We start from the raw sequence: 24,106 nt of genomic DNA on the forward strand, positions 1-24,106 counted from the left end.
ATTCTGCGGGATGTCTTAATTTTGAGTTCTAGCATAGGAATCCTTTGAAAGTCAAAATAGTGTCTTGGACTAAGTTACAGAGAGAGCAGGGTGCTCAGGCATGGAAGCCCACTAACCAATCTTGGGCAACTTTCATACTGTCTCAGCCTCAGAGGAAGGCAAACCATAACCCTCCCTGGACAAATCTTGCCAAGAAAGATTTGCCCTGGGGTTACCATAAGTTGGAAACAACTTGAAAGCACACAACAACAGCAACAACAATAGCAATCCTCCACAAAGTCAAGAAATGCTTCCAGAAGAGAACCAACTAAGAGCCCTGGGGACCCTAAAAACTTAAAGGACACTTTTGTGTCTTTTCAGGTACCATGAGACTACTTACTGCTTTTGGTGTGAAAGACTAGCATGGATGCCTTTAGCAATGCTTCCAATGAAAGAAGAATTATCCATTGAGGAACACCTAGTTCTGTTGGGCTTTGTGAACATCATGTATGTGGCAGTGTCCCAATTAAATAAGCGATCCATCTTGATGGTTCCATTGAATATAGACTAGTATGACATGAAACATTGAATGGGAATGTTAATTCTTTCTCCCCTTTTTCTTGGAACTATACAACTTTTGTGTGTTGTGCTCAGAGAAGACACTATTGGGTTTTCAAGTAGATTTGGCTGAAAGCAAGATTTGACTGTTACTACTACTACTACTACTCTTTAACTTGTTTAAAACAGAGTGATTTATTGGTAATTGGTGGCTATTTAAAGTGTCTGGAGGCATGAAACATGACAGAACTGTTATTGCTTACCCATGTGTGCAGTCCGTTTTGTGAAAGGAAGCAAAGGGCAATGAGACAACTTGGGGAGAAAAGGTAGTTTAGGAAATGGTTTGCACATGTGTATGTGTGCATGTATGTATGTGTTTATATGTCTGTGAGGAAGGGAGGGGAGGAGCCGATGACTGGAATATGACACCCTCATTTTGCATCGATGTTTTTTCAAGAGCGGAGGTTGCCAAAATGTAACTTCAGTCTACTTCCCTCTGGTTCATCTTCAGTCATCATATTTTAATTCCCCTAAGGACAACAGAAGCAGCGAGGCATTTGTTGTTACTTGTGGTACCCTTAGGTAGGTTTGAGTTTCAAGCATGAAAAATCAAGGTGATCTTTCTGGATGCAATTTGATTTGCCTTGGGCTTTGCTCAATTCTCTGCTTAGACAATGAACAGGCTCTACCAAGCAGCCAGTTCCTTAATATAATACAGCAAGGTCTCTCCAGGCAGCTTTCTATAAACAAATCCCTTGGCGTGCGAGGTAGCCTTTCTGCAAAAGCTTTACAGCAGTGCGACTGCTTTGTTAAGATTTGCAAGGCTGACTCCTTTGTTTCATGCCTCGTTGATTTGTATTTATCTCCATACGTCAAACATATATGTGCTTTAAGAGCTTAATGGATCATATCAATTCAGAACTGCAGATGAGATCTCTCCTAACAGAAGTCTTTGGATCCAGAAATAGTATCAACAACAACAATTTTAACAGCTTTGAACACATAAAAAAGACCAGGGGACAGAAAGCATCTCCTTATTTTTCTGGGGCAAAACACATGCTAAAATGACAGTCAATTAAAAAACTTAACTAGTTTTGGAAAAAAGAACAACTGAACCTGAATGCTTTGGAAACTTTATTCTCTGCCAGAGATAATAAAAGCTGAAATTGTACAAGAATTTCCAAATACTCTTAAACATAATTCTGAATTAATGTTCTTTGCCACTACTTTTGCCACATCAGTGTCATCACTTCCACCCCAGTTAGAACAGGAAAAAAATTCTCACCAGCCTATGCTGATTATTTCTGTGTATCAAAATTTTATTTGTGAGGATGGAGTTAAGATGAACCCATTAATGCATTAAAAACCACATGTTCAGGGCTTGCAGCACTGCCTGGGGTTAACTCAAACAATGTGCCTGCTGGTTGCACATTCATAACACAAAGAAAGAACTTGACATGTATATCAACTTATGGAGGTATGTGTTCAGAGCTCCTCCCTCATGAGTTATATCTGTGTGGCTCCTGGAGCAATTGGAATCCTCTCTTATACGGAGGAGTCCAGTATAACTTATCATCACCAGTCTATGGGAAGGGATTTTTCTAAATACTCCACGGCTGTTAATCATGCAATCACTTTTTGCAGCATCACATTCCTCCTCTCTGGCCTTTGTTAAAACTGACAGGCTAGGAGAAATCAGAACCAAGCGCACATGATGGATGTGCAGTGTACTAAAAGTACTTATTTTTTCTTTTAATCCTGATTCAGAAAACAGTCTAATGTCAGATTAGCCTTTGATAATCTTGAGCAAAACAGTGTGGTCTAGAAAGTCACCTTAGAAACTAGAGGAATCTTTGGGCTGTTCCGTTTAGGGTTCCAGGCATCTTATGTGCAATGTAATTCTGCTACTATAATGAGAACTAAGCAGATATTTTTCCAGGCTGGATTTGGTTCGTTAGCTTCATTCTTCCACCGCCCTGATTGTAATTCTTCTCTCTCCAGCATTGCTATTTCTAACACATTGCAAACTTGATATTTCGGCACAGGTCAATTTTTTTACACTGATTTCAATGAAATCAATTTAAAGATGCTTCATTTTAACTTGTTTACACTATGAACTGTTGGGAGAAACACTTTCTGGCAATGTTTATATTTACTAGCAGCAATACACGTCACATAGGAATACAAACATTCACATTCTGTTCACATCACAGCAAGATTAGATTAACCAGGTTTGATCGATTTGACAGACCATTATAAAGTGTGGCACAGGGACTAATGTCCATGTGGCAAAAATGCTAAGAAAATATGTTTTTCACACTTCTGTCATGTATATTTTCAGTTTTAAAAAACTGATGTAGTATTTCATCATATAATATATTTTTGACTGACTAAAAAAAATTGACATTTTTATTGTTGGTGTTCTTCATTCAGAAGATGAGCAAGTAAAATACATTTTAGCTATTAAGGATGCTGAACCTAGGGCCCATTGTGGATTGCAACATTAATATCACTAACATGCTGCTGGCCAAAATGCCAGTGACATCTAGGGTTACATTAACAAATGTGCTGTTCAAGTTTCCCAGATAATGGGGAATCAAAATACTCTTTTGATAAGAGTAGTTTGGTGAAAGGCTAGAGCTTAGTCTGTTCTGGAAGAACACTTATCTCTCCACCATGGTGTCACTTCTGGACTTCTTGAATGGTTGGGTAGGAAAATGGTAGTGGCCAAGGGATAACTAGCCCTGCGGCAGCATGGGTGCTTTTCTCTCTTCAGAATGATCCTCAATTTATCCACAGGTCATATCAAAATCCATAATTTTGGCACCAAAACCTGCCTGCAACTTATACATGCAGTTGACTTATACATGAGTATATAGAGTAACTATTTCATCACTTCCAGCTGGTTGTGCAATCTACTTTCATTAAAAAGCTCCAGAAAATATTGATTTTATAAAGAAATATTAAATTAGTATCTATATGTGAATTTGATACCTATTCAAGGTTTAACACATGCAAACTTTGATGTTGTGACAGTAGCCACTTTCTGACTTTATGGTGCTCTTTATGCATTACTTCTAAATAGAATTTGTAAGGGTTGAATAAACACAGATTTACATCAGAGTTACCTTGTACCCAAATGAAAATTGATTCCATGGATTTTGTTTGACATCATTTGTTTATGGTTTAAATAATATAACCAATCCTACAGTTCATGAAGGTGTCACACTTGAGTTTATTTCCATGTCTGGGCTCTAGATTTTCCATTAATATTTCATTGAGTCTCAATTCAACATAGTTTGTGTCAGGCTCAAAAAATGAAGTTTCTGGAGTAGAACAACTTCTTTCAGTCTTCAAGTACACTGATTATAGGGGACTGGAAATATACAGAAACCTCATAACCTGGTTGTACTGATCTTATGCCACCCAAACTTTCTATCTGTAGGCACCTCTCCTCCCTCAAGTTCCTAGTCTCAGAGATTAGCCAACAGAGTGCTCTACCAGAACAACACTTCTGGCAGAAGAACCATTACAGGATGGAAGAGGAACAAGAAATGCAAATTATGTCAGATCAAAACCTCAGGGCCATCAGAATGATAGGTCAGGACCAGTGTAGTCCTAAGTAATCTTCAACATCCTTAGGCTAAAAGAGGTTTGGATTCATTATAACTTCAGCTCACCCGGACAATTTTTTTGAGTATACTGTAGTATGTTTCTCCAGACTGCAAATAGCCGTGTTGTGGTACTCAGGACCCATCCAGGCAGGCCTATAACCTGCAACCTGTGTTAGGCTTACCTGAGGCATCCAAATGATGCCTCCAGTAAACCTGAATTAATCAAGAGGAAACTGGGATTTCTCAGTTTACTCCAGCTTAATTAGACACCTGAAAAGATCCGGACCAGATCTTTCCAAGTGTGGGCCTGATGGGGATTGACTCTCAGGACCGCTTCTGTGATACCAGAAGTCAATCTCCACAGCGATCCCAGTTTGGCGGGCCCCTGGAGCCCTAAAAGAGTGAGATGGCACCCCCACCCTCCCCCTCAGCCTCCTGTTTACTCCAAAAACTTAGCTGAGGGGCCTGATTGCATGCTCAGGCCCCTCTGTCGAAAGCTCCTGGCGTGACAAAATGATGCAACAGGTAGTTGGAAGGATTTCCCTCCTCCTTCTCCCTCCCCCAACCTCCTGATGCATCATTTTGATGACCCAGGAGCTTTTGACAAAGGGGCCTGAGCATGCAGCCAGGCCCCTCAGGTAAGTTTTTGGAGTAAATGGGGGGGGGGGGCTGGGAGGGAAGGGGGGGGGGTGCCACCTTGCTCCTTTGGGCTCCAGAGGCCCGAAGAACCTGGATCACTGTGGGGATTGACTCATAAACTGTTGATGACTATATTTTAAAACTAATTTGTATAGAAATAGCTGGGAAACCAAACTGCGCAAAATTCTTCAAGACAAAAATATTATTTGCATCATGTACTTTCATGAATATTGATATTTAGGCTATACACATATTGTTAAAATAGTTTGTACATTTTTTTTCTTAATGAACTCCTGGGAGCAGAAATGTAGATAAGAATGTGAGTGCATGTGAAATGCAAGATGGAGTTCATATCTTTTTAGTATTCTCCTATTTTAAATTGCCTTGTAGCAGGGTTAGAATCTGTTCCTTAAGATGTGCCTTTGAACAACTACTCGCTTCTTAAGTAACTGTAATTGGGTTTTCTCACTATTTACTGTTTCACATACCTCCTCTCGCTATGCTGGTGTTTTCATTATAGAAAGGGTTTGAAAAATGCTCAAGGTTGAATAGCTAGGGTCATTAGCAAGGTACAGAAATGCTAGCTGATTAATCATTTTTCAAGCTGTTTATGTTTATTTCTTGCCTTCCCTCTAATGGGTTCAAAGTGGTTTACAAAGATCTTATCTGCTCTTCATCTTTAAACAACCCAGTGAGGTACATCAAGATGAAAGAGTAATTGTATTAAAGTAACCCAGTATCTTTTATAGTGCAGTGGGAACTCAAACCCAGATTATTCTAGAACACTACAGTATTTTAATCCTACACCTTCAGTTTTTTAAAGTGTTTCTTTCCATTCTTAGTTGTAAGAGGATAAGGGAGAAGAAAGGATAAAAAAAATTAACAGGAGTTGAAAAGGGGAAGCAATTCTCATTCACTTTACCTGCATACACAGGCCTTCTACACTGCCATATAAAATCCAGATTATCTGCTTTGAACTGGATTATATGTCAGTGTAGACTCATATAATCCAGTTTAAAGTAGATACTGTGGGTTATCTGATTTGATAATATGAATTATATGGCAGTGTAGATGGGGCCACAATCAGCCTTCGCATATTTGTGGGTTAACTTCAACTATATAATTATAATATTATTAGTCACAGATGCGATTACTATGTTCTCTCTCGGACCCTCTATCTCCTCCAGAGGGATTCAGTGCTCCACTTCTGGTAGAGGTCATCCTATAAGACCAACATATTCCTAGAGAGGTGTTTTTGCAAGACAAACCCCCCCCCCCCCAGTTTTTAAAAATTCACTTCCTTTCCACTTTCTTAGGAGTCCTGCACCCTTAAACCCCACAAAAATGAATGGCCTACAGTTATTTGTGATATCTGGATCTACTTTGTAACTGCTGCATAATGTTAGCTAATACTCAATAGTAGATACCAGTGCAACAGTATGCAACAATAGGAAGATACGTTGACCACAAGCGCAATCACCAAACCAGATGATGTCCACTGAAGTTGGATCTACACTGCCTTATATCCTAGAATCGGATCTCAGACTATCTGGCAGTGTAGACTCATATCAACCACTTCAAAGAAAGTAATCTGGGATCAGATTCTGGGATATAGGGCAGTGTAGATCCAGCCTCAGTTTTCTTGAAATGCAAGGTAGCAGATCAGCAGTCTGCAAAGTTCTCCACCTCTCCCTTCTGTGCAAGTGGTAACTTCCGGGAGGGCATGGGGCCACCAAGCCACACCCTTTCAAAACAAAAAAGGCCTTAAAACAAGAAGAAACGTATCAGGCACCACTAGGTCTCTCTGACAGGTTTCATGTTGCATAGAAATGACACAGCAGGAGGTGTGAGGGGAAAGCAATCCCCCTCCCCAAGTGCGCCTCCTGGAATGTCATTTCTACAAGCCAGGAAACCTACCGGAGAGGCCTAATGGTGCCCTGTAAGTTTCTTTTTATTTTAAGGGCTTTTGGGAGGGGGGTGTGCCCTCTTCGCTTCTCCGGGCTCATGGAACTAGGTGTCAGTCCCCGCACAGCCCCCCATTAAACCCTGGCCTTTCAGGAAGCCCCTGTCTAATGGAGTATCTAATTAATTCAGGACAAAGCAGGGTTTCCCTCACATTTTGGGCCCTGTCTGGAAGGGCCTGAAGAAACAGCTTACTATATAGATCTTGTTTTCCTTAGCAAGCTCACACATGGGTGATGATGTGTTGAGATCTGCTTACTCTCTGTGCTTCATCAATCTAACAGCCACTATTATGGGTGCAAATGCATAATTATCCTTCCACCTCACTTATCCTTGGCAAGTGCTGTTCACTGAATTCTGCCTTGCATTTTAGGAGGTAATTTGCAGGGAGAAACAAAACCTTCACCCCTGAATAATCTCCAAAAGCCAGATAGCCATGCTTTGCAGCAGTGGGGCTTCGTAGCTGCAGCATGTCAAATTAAAAGAAGTGGGGTCAAGGGGCCTACAGTTTAGGGTGTTTGGAGACTCCAGGAGGGGTCTAAGTTCTTCCTCAAAATCCTGGTCTTAGTCTTGAAATCTTAACCAGCCTGAGAGCACAAAACCTAGGTTTGAAGCAATGTCAGCCTTATGTTCTCCTGTAATGGTATCTACCCTTTGGCTGGATCTACACTGCCATATAATCCAATTCAAAGCAGATAATCTGGATTCAGAAACTGGATTACATGACAGTGCACATGGGGCTGCTGTCTCTCTTGCTGTGTCATACATTTGTGGTATTTAATAGAGTTGTATGAGGGAGTCCAATTCACTTTGGAGCCTCATTTAACAATCCAGATCTGCGGCTGATTTATTCTAGATTGACTCAGACCCTATCTATACCAATCCAAGAAAAATAGGGGCACCGAGTGAGATTTTCATAGTGTTTATTTTTAGATTCCAAAGAACTAAATGTATATAGAATATTACTGAAGAAGGCAGAGAATCCTATAGATACACATTCTGAATCTAACCGTGGATGAGGTCAAGAATGGCTGAACCATGGCTGAACTGTAATGCTTTGATGTTCGTCTATCTTACCAGTTTCTGACCATGCTTCTAAGTTCCCCAATGTCTTTTTTCAAATAATAACTGAATCATAAGACAAACTGTAGTTACTTTAAAATAGTAAAGACAGGCTTCTCTGTGTATTTGTTCTTAGTTTACAAAATTGGAGTGCGAGTGTGGCTATGGGCCTTTCCAGACAGACCCTTTATCCCAGGATATGATCCCAGGTTTTCTGCTTTAAACTGGATTATATGAGTCCGCACTGCCAGATAATCTGGCATAAACAGAAAACCTGGGATCAGATCCTGGCATATAGAGCCTTTTTGGAAGGACCCTGTGAATTCTAAATTATTGAAATTCACCTTCTGTGAAGTAAAGAAGTGAAGAAATGGTTGAAGGTTTTTCTCATCTTCTGAACTGACTACTTTTGGTACTTTTTCTTGTTTGAGTCATCATCTGTTCTTAATATTTTCCAGGTACAGCTGTAGACATCGACAATAAATTTACTTATCTTTGTTCATAAGCCAGATTTAACTTACAGCCAAGTGAACTTTTCAGAAAGGTTAATTTTAATTAAATATGGTTATATGTTTATTTATATGGTAATATTACATTGACCTATATGTTTATATGCTAATATGGCATCTGCCAGACACACAAAAAATTAAGGTTGGCAACAGGTATAGACATCTTCTTAATATATAAAAAGCTTCTGTGCATTGTGAGTAGGCTAAAAACAAACAAACTATAGGGCCAACTGACATCAAATTTGGCCTCCAAATGTCTCATTCCCCAAGGTATGACCAACAATTAACCCCCCCCCCCCAAAGTCAGTGAAAATAACTTGAAAATCTTAAAAAGTACAAGACCACACAGCGCATGCATGTAAACAAAGCCATCCCCAACCATTCTTCCCCTCAATCATTCTGCTTTTGCCCCTCCCATCCAGCACACTCTGCTCCATGAGGGACAGGAGCACCAGGATGGTGGTGAGCTACTGGGCCTCAAAAGGTCTGGAAGGAGGAGGAGGAAAAGAGGGTGGGGGAAGAAAAAACTTTTCAATCTGGGCTACGGGGAGGGAGAGGGGAGGAGTCACGCACCTTTTGCCTCTCAGCCCTGGCACATGTCACTCTCTTTCAAACTTTCCTCAAAAAGATATGGAAGATACAGAGAAAGGGAGAGAGAGAGAGAGGCGAGTGCATAGACACACACACACACACAAGGACACACACACATGCTCACAGAGCGCCGAAAATGGCGCAAAAAGGCAGGGTGTGCGGAGGGAGAGCAAAGGGCCCGCCACCTCCCCCCAGCCCACAGCTGAGTTCAGACTGCTCTTTGATTGCAGATGAACTATAAATCCAACCAACTCCCAAATGTCAAGGTCTTCCCCAAACCCCACCAGTGTTTAAATTTGGGCATATTGAGTATTCCTCCCAAGTTTGTTCCAGATCCATCTTTGCTAGGCTTCACAATGCTCTCCAAATGTAGGTGAACTTTTATTATTATTATTATTATTATTATTATTATTATTATTATTATTAACCACAGTCTGAATGGCCATCTGTCAGGAGTGTTTTCGTTGTGCTTCCCCCTTAAGGCACAAGGGGTAAGACTGGTTGGCCCTTGGAGGTCTCTTCCTACCCTAGGATTCTAATACTATTATAATTAACCACAATCTGAATGGCCATCTGTCAGGAATGCTTTGGTTGTGTTTCTCCCTTAAGGCAGGAGGGGCAGGACTGGTAGGCCCTTGAAGGTCTCTTCCTGCCCTAGGATTCTAATGTTGTTGTTGTTGTTGTTGTTGTTGTTGTTAACTAGACTCTGATTAGCCAGCTGACAGGAGTGCTTTGGTTGTGCTTCTCCCTTATGGCAGAAGGGTCAGGACTGGATGACTCCTGGTGGTCTCTTCCCTCCCCATCCCATCACTTTCTCTTCTGGAGTTGGTGTCACCCGCTTGGTTAAGCTCTTAAGCCCCACAGAGAGAGAGAGAGAGAGAGAGAATGATTGAGGGAGAAAAAAGATCCTTCCCACAGGAGAAGGAGGAGGATGAGCCTGGGTGGGTCAAGGCCACCCCTGAGCATCCACAGAGTGATTCCTATTGGTGGGGATGGCTTTGTACCCTTGAGACCTTTTAGGAAGGCAAAGGAAGAGATACCCCTGTAGAATTACAGGCAGTCTTCAAACTACAAACAAGGTCTGTTTCCTAGGTTTGCTCTTCAGTTGCATTTGTATCTAAGGCCCCTTCCACCCACCTGAATAAAATCCAGCCCTACCAGCTTTCACATGGAATATATGGCAGTGTAGACTCAGATAGCCCAGGGCCCTTCCACACATCACTATAACCCAGAATATCAAGGCACAATAACCCACAATATCTACTTTAAACTGGGTTATCTGAGGGCCCTTCCACACAACCCTATATCCCAGAATATCAAGGCAGAAAATCCCACATTATTTCAGTATGGACTCAGATAACCAAGCTCAAAGCAGATATTGTGGTATTTTCTACCTTGATATTCAGGGTTATAGGACTGTGTGGAAGGAAGGAAAGGAAGGAAGGAAGGAAGGAAGGAAGGAAGGAAGGAAGAGGAAGAGAAGGAAGAAAGCAGAGAAAGGGGAAGGGAAAGAAAAAGGGAAGGAAAGAAAGGAAAGAGGTAGAGAAGGAAGGAAGGAAGGAAGGAAGGAAGGAAGGAAGGAGAGAAAGAAAGGAGAAAAAGAGAGAGGGAAGGTTGGCCACAGCAACATGTGGTGGGTACATCTAGTATTACTATAAGAATAGCCTTTTAATTTTTTTTATTTTATTTTATCCATTTCCATTTTTTCCTTTTTTTCTTTTTTTCCATTTTTTTCCATTTTTTCTTTTTTTTTCTTTCTTTTTTCTATGGTTTTATATAATCCTATGCAATGCAAATTTTCAATAAAGATTATTTTAAAAAAAGAATAGCCATGTTAATGTATCACTTGTTATTGGAATAGTTGTGTGCTTTAAAGTAATTTCCGACCCATCACAGCATTTTCTGGGTGACATTTGCTCATGTTATTGTATCAAATAGATACACTTCATTGTTTCTTGTTCAAGGTTATTAGAATTTGATTGATGAATTGCATTCATTTTTTACAGGGAATTGCAGTTTTCAATGGAGTTATTCATATTGATACTTGGGCTTTTGGATTGCTAGATTAATACTTATTTAAGTAAGTCTGACACAGTGACCTAATGATTTGCATCTAGTTTGAAAACAGGATTTAACCTTTAAGTACTGTAACTGGAATGAACCTGACAGATGTTTGGGGTATGTGTATAATTTTCCTGTTGGCCAAGAGAACCTCTGCTTAGTTTTGCTCCATGTTCTATGAAGGATAGCTGGGAGCAGGCAATCAATGTAAAATATCAATATTAGTAGGGTTGATTTCCTCAATTGTATTAGGGATACCAGCAGTCTCCAAGGGCCCTTCTACACAGGCCCAGAACCTGGGAAGAACAGAAGTTTTAACCCAGTTTCTCCCAGGTTTCAGTCCTCACACCCTCCGACAACTCCGGGCTTTCCCTTGAGGGGTGGCTAGATGTCATCCTGAGTCAACCAAAGGTTGATATGGCATGGCATCCATCCTTACTATAGTTCCCAATTTTCCCCTCCAAAACTTACTAGAGGGGCCTACCGGCAGCACAGCCCCCTCTGGAGAGTACTCCCAATATGTAAAAATGATACACCAGGAGGTTGGAGGGAGGCAACCTCCTGACACATCATTTTTGTACATCAGGCATACTCTCCGGAGGGGCCTGAACTGCCAGCAGACCCTTCGGTCAGATCTTTGGGGAAAATGGGGGGCTGGAGGGGAGGGCATGGGTGTCCTCCCACTCCTTTGGGCCCTAGGAGCCCAAAGAACCAAAATTGCTGTGGGGATTGACCCCCGGGACTGCAGAAGTCAATCTCCACAGTGCACTCACCTGTTCAGCCAGTTTCACCTCACTTCCTGTCTTTGTGATAATTGAAAAATGTGGTTTGCTGTGAAGCAAAGGATTGGTGATAAAGCTTCAGTGGAGACACATTTTCCCCATGATAACCCTTTCCGGAGTAAATTTCACTTCCTAGGGGTAGATCTCTCCCATTTCCCGTTGTCTTAACCCTGTTCTTAACTATAAGTCGTTCGTAAGTTGGATGTTTGTAACTCAGGAAAGCCTATGCTTGTACAATCAAAACAAAAGGAGCTGCAGTTTTTATTATAGTGCAGCTCTTTTACAAAGTCTTTTAATATAAGCTAGAGACAAAACAACATTAAAAGAAACATTCTTCAGAGTCTATGCCTTCTTGGTTAGTAAAAAGAAATCCTTTCTGAAGTATAACATCTGCAGCAGGTGTGTTTTCTCATTACATTTCATGTCAAAGGAAACCCAGACAGAGTGAATTTAGTTGGAAAAGTTTCTCAGAAAGAACGTGTATTGTAAAAATGGATTATTGAAACAAAGCCATCTTTTAACTCAGGTTGCCAACATTTTCCTGGATTATTTGCTAGCCTTTAGGAAGTTCAGCAGGTGAGGGGTTTTTTTAACCATTGAGAGGGATCTTCTGAATGTTTGCTTCTCCTTTTTTCCAGACCAGATTTCTCCTTGTATATTTGGATGGAAACAATAAAAATACATGGAATCAAGCTATTCCTTTTGTATAGACTTGGTTCCTTTGTTTTGTTTAAACTTTTTGGCCCTTTTTAAAATATTTCATATACAAACTGGCATGAGCCTTGGACTCACGTGCGCACTCATTTCCTCATTTTTGCTGTGATGGCCACAAAATGCTCATGCTTCTGTTTTTTGGATTAACCAGAGACCCCCGTCACATCCATTCTTGGAAAACTCTTTCTAGCTTAAATTAGCAGTTGGCAAATGTCACCTTTTTTTGCATGTCTCTGTTTCTTATTTTTCCAATGTAGTGTGTGTTTTCTCTGGTTTTGATTGCGGTTTCCAGTCTTTCTTTGCAGAGCAGATATACAGTATTCTATCTATTCTAGTGCTCACTTTCCCCCATTTCCCCATTTTAGAGACTCCAAAATGGGGTATACTTTACAATCAATTGTATCTTAGATTCATACATTTTAGACCCCCAAATTAGGGAAAAGTACACTTACCTCAAAGGGGGGGGGGGGAGGAAGAAAGTAGGAAAGGCCCCAAATGGCTCTGGTTTTGGGTTTTTGTAATAATTGGCTTACCTCTGAGAGAGAGGAGGAAGAGCCGAAGCCCTTTCAACCCCCACCATTTCATCCTCCTCCTCCTTAGACAGATGGCTATTTCCCAGTCTGGCTGAGTTAAGTCTTTACCTGTCCGAATGCATCTTCCTCTATGAACCATCATGAACATTAAGATCTTCCGAGGAGGTCGTGCTCTCCGTCCCACCCATTTCTCAGATAAAATTGGCAGAGACAAGAGAGAGGGTCTTCTCAGTGATTGCCCCTCAGCTATGGAACTCCCTTCCTAATAAGATTAGATCAGCCCACTCTCTCCTGTCCTTTAGAAGGATGATAAAAACTTGGCCGAGGGGCCAAGCCTTTGGGACTGTGCAATGAGGCAGCGATAGGAATTCTTATTATGCCAACCAGATTCGATACGGACTTTTGAGACAGTTTTAAAAAGAGGATTTTAACGTCAAGATAAGTGATTTTAATGTTTATGTATCTGTATAATCTAGTTATCTCCCGCCATTGAGTGTTTGCCGTTTATATCTTGTGCTGTGCCCTGAGTCCCCTTCGGGGTGAGAAGAGTGGAATATAAATGCTTTAAATAAATGAATACTAAATTAACTCTTGCCTCCTGCTTCCCTGCCTCCCCAACGGGCCCATAGAGCTAAGAAAAGAGTCATGCAGACAAGACAACTGCTATGTTAAAACAAAAACAAGGTATTGTGCATTCAGAGAATGCAGAGAAAAAAGAAAATCCTTTTTTCAAAAATTGAAGCTTCAAAAAGAGGGGTGTGCTTTGCATTTCATGGTGCCTTAGATTTGGTTAAATACACCATTTCACTAGTTTAGTTAATATCGCTATTTTTGTTTGCCTTTTTATTTGGAGAATTGTAGCACAACATTTAGGAATTAAAAGAAGCACCAACCCACTTTCTCAGAGCTACTTTTGTGAATAAACATCAAAGAGCCATTCATTGCCGCTATTTTCCTACCCAGGCTTTCAAAGAAACTAGAAGTTGCACCATAGTGGAGCAAGTAGATGTGGTCTTTTAGGTTCCCCCAGGAGGGACTAAGCTCTTGCCTTTCAGCACTTTACTCAGAGAAGGGGGTGGTTCCTTTTATTTGATAAGAGTTAAGGTACAGTTCTTATATTGACCTATGGTCAAGCCTATCCAGGCTTTTGGGGTCAGTTGGGGTCATATATGAATATGTACAGCATGCTTTAAGTTATGAAGTACAAAAATTGGGCTGGTTTGTGTTATGAATATTTGATCTTCTTATTCCAAACGGAATAAGCTAGTCTTTGATATATGAATTGTACTCTCTGATGCACTAAACTCTTGCCTTTCATAACTACTCAGAGGAGAGAATGTTTCCCTTTTTTGATAAAAGTTAATTCTGTATCTTAACTTTTTATCAAAAAATGAAACTGCCCCCTTCTCTGAGTAGAGTGGCAAAAAGGCTTTTTGAATGCCAGGGTGAGAAAATGATGGTTGCCCAGGGGTGGCTGGCCTCCACACACAGTGTTGGCACTCTTTCTTCTCTGAGGAATAATCCTCAACTTATTCACAGGTCACATCAAAATTCAGTTTGGCCCCCAAACGTGCCTTTGGCTTATACATGCATGTAGGTGATTTACATTTATAGAATAAAAAGCGTTGAACCATACAAATGGTTTTCCTTTTATTTGAAATGGAAATTAATGGTTAATTTGCCTTGACATATGAAGTGAAAACAATTGCAAAATCAGATATATGGACAAATTGATCTTATACAGAATTAAGCACACTTAAGCTAATTGGTTCCAGTGGATCAGGTGTACCACTACTTGTATATTCTTGTATATTCTCTTCCCACAGGGCTAATTCAGCTATTTTTGGCAATTAACAGACTTATAATGTATAGAGCAGTGTCTCTTTTAAATAGCTGGATGTGTTTCAATGTTATGTCACTTTGTTCCACAACACGGGAATGTGTACTTCCTTGTATAAGACTTAATATAAGAGGACAATGACAGAAAATTGTCACTGATATGAAAGTGATGTTGATACGGATCTTAGGACATAGTGATTGATTAAAAAGTAACTAGATAGATCATTCAGAGACTGATCACTAGTCAAACAAACATCTGAGAAGATGATGATAGCCAGTAGATTTCCTTTCTGTTCTTTCTTAAAAGCCTCCACTTGTTCAATGAAGGCTTTAAAGGACGTTTGGCACAATTCTCATTAGTCTCCCTGCCTCCACCGTGAACATCCTTGGTTTCTCAATTCCTGATACCTATATATTTGGTAGAAAGTCTAAACAGAGAGCAAATATGACAATACTTCTGTAAATTCTTTCTCCTTAACAGTATCACAGCTAGGTTTCGTTAATGCCTCAGCTTAATGTTATTGGTCCATTTATGCAGTCATGTTCCATTTAGAATTAATTTCCCATTTAAATAATCATATGTATTCCTTCAGTTGTTAAACAAACACAATTGACTTTTTTTGTTCTTTCACATCACCTATTCCTATTGCATATGTTCCATCTTCTGGAAATGTTTCCTTATTCCTGATATATTAAAGGTTGACAAAAGGTTGACAAAAATATGATAGCTGGGACTCAGTGCTGGTAGCTCTACACTGGTTGTGCAACGCGGCTCTGAATTAGAGAAGGGAACACATGCATGAGACAGCGCATCACATGAAAAACACAGCTGTGGCAGGAAGTATGGTAACGCAGGTGGGACAGGATAACAGTGAAGTAATGTAAGAGTTTAAGAGTGACTGGATTTCATTCATTTTTCACTACTGCTCGTATTTCTCCCCTCCTTTCTTTCCTTCCTTCCAATGCAGCAACGTTTTTGAATGTGTTTGCATAGGACCCCAGATAGCCTACATCAGTATGCTTGGCTGTCCCCCCCCCCCCTTTTTCTACCCAACTTCCTTGTCAACTCTGTCTGGCACATGTGTTCCCTTCTGTAATTCAGAGCAACCAGCAGAGCCCTGCCAGCACTGGGTCCCAGCTATCATTCTTTTGCCTTAAAGGTTTAAGAATTAGAAATTAATTTTTTTTCTAAGAAAAATATTAGCATTCCTTACCTGTGAAATATGATTTCAAAGCATAATTGCACTAGTGCAGGATTTTGCCACCATTTCACTGACAAAGTTTAAACAGTAAGGGATTTCTGACAAGACTTCTGTTCCAAGCATTGCGACCACTTACAAAAGTTGTCAGACAAGAGGAAATTCTTCTTCATAGATTATCACCACTTTGTAGTTGAAGAGAAAATATCAACTTCTTTTCTGTTAATCGGCTGTTTTCTAAAAGGGCAAGATTCAAGGCTTCCATTCTTTCATTCTCCTTCTAGCTATTGTGAAACAGATGAGAAATGGAAAAGTGAGACAGGCTTTGCTAGCCCAGTCAAATTTTTGGAGCCCCAAAACAGAGTGTGCTGCCTATGCTTTAATCTTCAATATAGGAGTTGGTTAGTTTAGTGAAGGAAGGGCAAGAATTCTGTGTTGTACTAGTGGCATTTCAGGTGCAGCTACTACTTTGGTGCTGCTCAGCTATAGTGTGCCAATAAACTGGTGAAAGCAAGGAAAACACAGAGAATGGAAGTTCAAATCTCTCTTTCTGTCAGACTTCTCCTTTCTTATTGGTTAAGGAACAGTGGGACTGCCGAGCAGTGGGAGGAAAGGAGATGTGTGTGCATGAGTGATTGAGTCAATTGGATGAATAGATGATTTCAGTATCATTATAAATGACTTGGATGCTGGAATAGAGGGCATGCTTATCAAATTTGCATATGACATCAAATTAGGAAGGCTGGCTAATGCCCAGAATACAAATCAGGATTCAAAAATATCTTCATGCGTGGAGACCTGGTTGAAAACTTACAAAATGGATTCCAATGAATGTTTGGAAAAAAAACTCATCCTAGGATCACCCACTCCATTTCCACATGGACAAAATATGTTCACACCTCACACTTGCTATGATCAATGCAGACAACCTATAACCTCAGCAGAAATGCTTCTTCCAAGCCTTAATCTGTCAAAAGAATAATTGCAGATTACTTCAGAACTTCCAGAAAACTCAGGAGTGACATCTAGTGTTTTTTATGTGTGAACTGTCACAATAGGTGGTCCTGTGTCCATACATCAAAAAGGTTGTGCTACTTCTCCAGATGGAAGAAACTCCCTGGTAGAGCCTAGCTGGCAAGTGGAAACATGTGAGCACCTGGCTGGACACCATGTTGTGACTTTACCAGAAGTGATGTTGCCAGCAAGGCTCTCCCAGAATGATGCTTCTGGTTGTTGACCTTACCAGAAGCAATGTTGCCAGCAGGGCTTCTTCTGGCTGATGAACAGTGATGGGGAGGCCACTAGGCAAAGAGGATACAAGTGGAGTGTGCTTTCAACCCAAATAACCATGTGAACTGCAAAATGGCTTTTCTGAATTATTTTACCTGGCATAGAGGCAACCTCAGATCATGTTGTAAAGAGCTTTTATACTTAGGGATTCTACATTATCAGTATTTTTTGCCATTAAATGTAATAATATTTTCCTTCTTCGTTTAGGAAAGCTGTCCTCCTTCTTCTTACAACATGTATAGCTGTGGGTGCTACACAAATACAAGAAGAAGGTGAGAAGTACACTTTATTTTGTTACAGAATGTTCAAATAATTTTGCTTAAGAGAGACAGCAAGAGGGAATAATAGCTATGAGTTTGGTAGTTATGATTTAGAATTCAGTTTTTTTCAAAGGGCATTTGCCCAAGTGCCGGATAGTTACAGTGAGTGCAAAAGTTTAAAGAAACCGATTTAGAAAAGTTGACCTTTTCAAAGTTAGTCATATATTCTGGTTATGAAATTGCTTACATATTTAGGCAAACACTGTATAAATAAGGTCTTGTATATTGTAAAGGCTTTGATTGTGACTTCATTGCATGTGGGTGTTTTGGGGGTTGTAAGCTAAAACTTAGTTACCTTTCTACATTTTGGGACTCTCTAAAATAAATCAGATAACATAATAAGCGCTTAGGGTGGACTTGCACTTTAAGCCTCCAGAATTGTTTTTTTGGCTTGTCTCTCCCACAGCCCACCTTCATTTTCATGTGTGCATAATGGCTAAGCAGTCTGACTTTTTCTTGCCATTGTTTGTATGTATTTAGAGTATTAATGAAAGGCAGAGATGGTTAGATAGTTGTTCTGGGATGCTGATTTCTAAACTTAACATTTAGGCCATTCTTTCACTTTTAATGGTGGTATTTATTTATTTTGTGTCAAAAGCATTACATACAAAAGTATAAAACTGATAAAAATAGAAGGAGCACAACTGGCTAAATAATTTTCAACCAAAACCAGGCAAAATTAACCATATTGTCTGTAGCTTTAAACAATTCTTCCTCTGTACATGTGGCAGGGCATTGTGGACAAGCATACAGGTTCAAAGTTGTTTGTTCTGCTCCACAGACACACAAGGTGGATTCTTTTAGGTAGTTCCATTTGCCAGGTTGTCTTTTGATCTGCCCACTCAACTTCTGAGTCTGTTCAAGGACTTCCAAATTGACCATTCTTGGAAGCAAACCCTCGTGGGGACCATCTGATCGAGATTTCCTGATTTAGCTGCTCAGAGGGGTATTCTTGCTGTTGCTGGGGGAACATTAAGACAAATGGTGGTTCTCATGAAGCTTTTCCTTGATTTGAGTCTACTGGTAGGAGGCTGATAGCCATATAGTGGATGGCTTTCACAGTTTTCAACCTTTTTTCTCTCACAGTTAGCAGCAGCTTCCTGTCGCACATTGGGAGGTGGGGTAATGCCAGCTATCTTGTAGAGTCTATCAACAGACACAGACACCCCGTGATAACGCGGCATGTCTCATTAAGAGCCACATCCACTGTTTTAGTGTGGTGAGATGTGTTCCACACTGGGCATGCATACTCAGCAGCAGAGTAGCATAGCGCAAGGGCAGATGTCTTCACTGTATCTGGTTGTGATCCCCAGGTTGTGCCAGTCAGCTTTCGTATGATATTGTTTCTGGCACCCACTTTTTGCTTGATGTTCAGGCAGTGCTTCTTGTAGGTAAGAGCACGGTCCAGAGTGACTCCCAGGTATTTGGGTGTGCTGCAATGCTCCAGTGGGATTCCTTCCCAGGTGATGTTCAGAGATCGGGATGCTGTTCTTGAGATGGAAGGCACATGTCTGTGTTTTAGATGGGTTAGGGATCAGCTGGTTTTCCCTGTAGTAGGCAGGAAGAGCACCTAGAGCTTCGGACATGAGAGAAGCCTCCTCGCAGGATTGCAAGACATCCGGGCGTCCCCTGGACAACGTCTTCGTAGACGGCTGATTCTCTCGCCACAGAAGCGACCAGCATGCAAAGAAAATGACAGATGCTCTTTAACTATTCTTTATTACAAGTGCTTTATTAAAGATATATTCTTCATTTTGATCAATGATGATAGTAGAGAATTCTACCTTTCTTTCTTGAGAGGAATGAGCAATTATTTATATAGAGGATGCACCCAGTCTAAAAATGGGGACTTCTGCATCTGATTCTGGCGTTTTTGACCTGGTTCTTTCCAGATGTGGCATACTATAGCCTCTATCATTCTGAATCATTCCCAAAGATGCATTTGTTTCATTTTTATTTTACCCTTCTTTTAAAAAGGTGAGGACTACATCAGTGGTTCTGAGAGGGAAGTGATTTTAAAATGTGATTTTCTAGTGACTGCAAATCCCAGATGTCTTGTTTGCAAAGAGGCCTTGCTGACCAGAAACTGCTGATGCATAGAGCAAACTGCTACAGGGAAAGTGATTGCTCTCTGTTGTCTTTGTTTGGTCAAGGATACAAGCTGTAAGATAGTATGCACCCTCTCTCACTCCCTAACTTCTCACAGGCATCTAGAGAGCAACACGCAACTAGATAAGACCGGTCTGTGGCTCCATAGTTCAGGGTCAGACATTTGAATAGAACCATTGTTATACGCTTCTGCTGTTAGAAAGATATAAGAGCCAATGAGAATCCGTGTTTGCTAGTTAAGACCAATGAAATTATTGATTTTTGGACACCAATCAAACTGTGCCTTCTGCTTTCAGTGAAAGTCATAAATATAAATGTAATCTAACTCTAGGGACAGCAAAAACTTTTTGATTGCATTGTTTATGTACATTTTTGCTGACTTGCTATGGCCACGCAATAAAAGCTGTTTTACAGTTTGAAGATCCAACTTACTGGTGACCTTCTATATCCTCTTACTGAGAAGGGAGTTCCTGCGTTTCGGATTTGGATTTAAAATGAGCATTTTTGCATCATTGCCCCTTCAGTTCTACTTCTCATTTTACCTTTTCAGTCCATGAAGTCAAAAGTTAGTTTAAGACTGAGCAGGGATATGAACTGGTTACTGGATTTTCCTCCATTAATGTTGCAGCAGCTGCTGGTAGTGGATGAGATCAAAAACACTATTTAGGATACACCCAGACATTGGGTCTTAATGAAAAGAAATGAGCAGTCTCTCTGCCATATACACAGATGCTTTATGATGTTGTTTGGGGTGGTGAGTAAAAAAAGCTCAAGTACAGGACCTGTTTAGAAACCTGAAACTAGTTCCATCGTTCTTTAAGTCCGTTCTTTCTGCTTCAGATGTTGGTTTTATTATATTACCTTATTGCTATCCACAAGCCCTTTAGATGTGACAGACTAAAAAAAAAGCATATGATAAATCTGTATTTCAGTTTCTGAATCCCTCTCCCTTCCTTTCTTTAAGAATAGAAAACTCTTTCAAAATACAAGTTAAATTGAAGACATCTGGTATGTAGAGGGAAAAGCAGTTTAATGGATTTCTCTAACCACACATCTTCAGTGGTGAACGGTGTGTTCGGCCGTTACCTTTATCCCCCATGTTATAACAAATGATTGATGACCTCTGCAGGCAAACAGGGAGGAAAGAATTAGTCTCCTGAGTTTGAAACAAGCCATTTTCAAGATGACAAACTATAACTATTTGTTGCAGACCTCATTTGATTTCTTCTTCTTTTAATTTAGAAAGTAAATGAAGCCAGATACTAACATCTGTGCAGAAGGAAAAGGAACTGATCATTAATGGGTATATATAGAATAAAGCGTGATACCTGGGCTGGAGTCCATGTGTTGCAAAAAAAAGAGTCTTTCTTTGTTTATGGACAGTTTTATATTTAGAAAGAGTATTTGAACCTGTACCTGGTTATAATATTCCATACTTTAAAGTGAATCAGGTTTCAAGGCCTACTTAAAGAGATGTGAGCAGCCGCTTGACATGGTACATCATCCCAATTTTGTATGCATATTCCTTGGCTTGCCGGGTGAAGGGCAGAATGACTATCTCCCTTTCTGATTCTCATTGCAGTTTTGATAAAGCGATGTGTGTAATCAAGTTCCTTGCTGCCTATATAATGCAACAGGTTTCCTTTATCAGTGGTCTAATGCTGAAATGGGGACTACCACTGCAGTTTTAATAGATGCTATTGCCAAGACAAGACGATTGGACAAGGCAGTCTTTCTGTTGAACAAAATGGGACAAGAGTCCTTTTAACAGAGTGAAGGAGCCAGCTCGGGCTCTACATTTTAGATATAAAGAAGGGGGCAGCAAATTGTTTGAGCTACTATTGTATTTTTACGACCAGGGCTAGAGAGAAAGGATTATGGAATTTTTGGCCTCATGTGTCAAAATAATTTGGCTGGCTTTCATGGATCTGGGAGGAATCCAAATGGGGCAAAAGTTAAGCTGTTTCTGATTGTATTTTGGTCATTTCCCATTTCATTTCTCATCTGAAGGCACTGATAACCATCTTCCAGTCTTGCACCATGAGCATCACTTTTTTCATTTGGATAGGAAAGGTGGCAGTTTCAATTCATTGTGATTGCACTTGCTTCATGTGTTTTGTGTTTTGTGGTGCTATTGATTCCTTACTCTTTTTATTCTCCCATGATGGTGATGGGAGAGTAAAGTCTTGCCTATTCTCATCCCTCACATATCTGTCCTTTAGTTGGTTGCAGGGGGCATGTGCATGTACAGTGCTCTGTATCATATTAGTTTTCAAGTGAACAGAAGCACTCCATGATTCTTTCTACCACAGCCTCCTCACTCACTTGTTCTCCACAGCAGATTGGAAACTCTGAGGGGAGATTTTTTTTTCTTTGCCAGGGAGAAAATCTACTGTTGAAATGTAGGCTGTTCTCCATTTGCTGCTTTGTGTGTGTGTGTGTCAGGAGCGACTTGAGAAACTGCAAGTAGCTTCTGGTGAGAGAATTGGCTGTCTGCAAGGACGTTGCCCAGGGGACGCCTGGATGTTTTGATGTTTTATCATCCTTGTGGGAGGTTTCTCTCATGTCCCTGCATGGGGAGCTGGAGTTGAAGGAGGGAGCTCATCTGCGCTTTTCCTAGATCCAAACCTGTGACCTTTTGGTCTTCAGTCCAGCCGACACGGGTTTAACCCACTGTGCCACTCGGGGCTCCCATTTGCTGCTAAAACCAGTGTGTGCATACATAATATCCCTCTCTTTTTTTCTTTCCCTATGCCATTCTTCCCAGTGAGGAGAGGAAACAGAAGGGACATTTTCTAAGTGCAGGAGGGAAGGGAAGTTATTTCTTTCCTGAGAGAGAAAGCATGTTTGCATTGAGTCCTTTTCTTCTGCATTTTTGCTCTTTGTGCAAGGAAAAGGGAAAATGTAAAGTTTTAGAAACTCAGTTTTCTGTATGGACTCCTTCCAGCTGGTCAGTGATACACCTAAAGCCTATGAGCCGTTTGCTTTTCTTTACTGTTTGCTTTGCTGATTGAGCCCTGATGATTGTCCTGCATGAAGGTTGGAACTGAGTATGAAGGCAGTGCATTGTGTGGGAAGTAAGACTGATAAATAAAATAAAGCAAATCCACTCACTGGAGGAAAGTGTGCCCAAGAAGCCATAGTACCATTGAGGTTAAACATATAGGTATGCAAAATATTTTTTCCATTTCTGAGTTTCCCTCAGGATAGCGAGGTATCATATAGTTTGGATATCATGAAGTTTGGGAGGGACTGCCATTGTTGGTAGTGGCACATCCATGGTATCATTACAAAGGAGTATTCATTCCTTTAACCCCTTCTTAGTTTGAGAGAACCAAAACCACTAAGAAAGTGTGTGAAAGATTAAACAACACAAAATCCTGAGCTATCCCTGACAGAGAGCAAATGGTAAAAGGGAAAGCTTTAGTGGTGTCTGTATGCACATTGGTTTCTGTGGAAGAGAGGTCGCTATTTTCTTCTAGATACCACATATTTACATGTGCGGCACGAGTAAAAATGCAATCTGAATCAGCAAGCATACACTGAAATGTAATTAACATAACACTGAGAGCATTGGATCATATTCATGTTTCTAGAGCCACTGTATATCTTTTGCAGATATATTCTTCACTGGATTGATTCAGTGTATTAGGATTCCAAATAAGAATGGGATCTGGTGTATCAGGTTACTCTGATTTGGATTGTTTGTTATTTATAGAACTTCTGTCATAGAGAGCCCTGTGTGAAACTGCTGCTTTCATTCACCACTGATATTTCTGACTCTGGATTCAGATAATTGATCACATTTGAAAACATGAAAGAAAATAAAGAGGCCATCCAGGCTGTAACCGTGTTTCCTGTTCTTGGGTGCCTATCCTTCTCACCTGCCCTATGGTCCCTACTTACATCCCTCCTTGGACCTGGACCATGGGCTTCCAGGTGAATTTGGTGTAGACAAATTTACTTTACAATTGGTTCCTGAAATGTTCAGCATGGCACTCAGTGTCCCAGTCTTAAGGAAGCCTGTCAGAGTTAGATTTGACAAAGTAACTAGTAGTTCAACTTTATTTTTATAACATACAAAATTATTGTTGATTTATCAAGTTCCAGTGCTTAGATTCAAATATATAATAATATTCAAATCAAGATACATCACAGTGCTCCAATTGGCTGCCTTCTGGTATTCACACCTGTGCTTCACCTCTGTTCATCCAGAAGACATTCAGTAACCTTTCCCCCCCAGTCCGCTTCTTCTTTGCAATATCTCAATGAGTAACCTGTTACATGTGAATCCATTTCCATAACAAAACACAACAAAATGGTTCAGTTTGGACTTTAGGTTTCT

General features: G+C 40.4%; 1 protein-coding gene across 3 annotated transcripts in view; it reads left to right on the forward strand.

Annotated features, from left to right (window-relative positions):
* COL24A1 (collagen type XXIV alpha 1 chain) overlaps positions 1-24,106 on the forward strand; it is a 215,046-nt gene that overhangs the window by 5,024 nt on the left and 185,916 nt on the right. For all 3 annotated transcript variants that reach the window (XM_060773864.2, XM_060773865.2, XM_060773866.2), the window contains exon 2: positions 17,540-17,604. In XM_060773864.2, coding sequence (XP_060629847.2) covers positions 17,540-17,604 — 65 coding nt within the window. The remainder of the gene's footprint in view (positions 1-17,539; positions 17,605-24,106) is intronic.

The sequence above is a fragment of the Anolis sagrei genome, chromosome 4 (genome assembly GCF_037176765.1).
Source record: "Anolis sagrei isolate rAnoSag1 chromosome 4, rAnoSag1.mat, whole genome shotgun sequence".
Lineage (NCBI taxonomy): Eukaryota > Metazoa > Chordata > Lepidosauria > Squamata > Dactyloidae > Anolis > Anolis sagrei.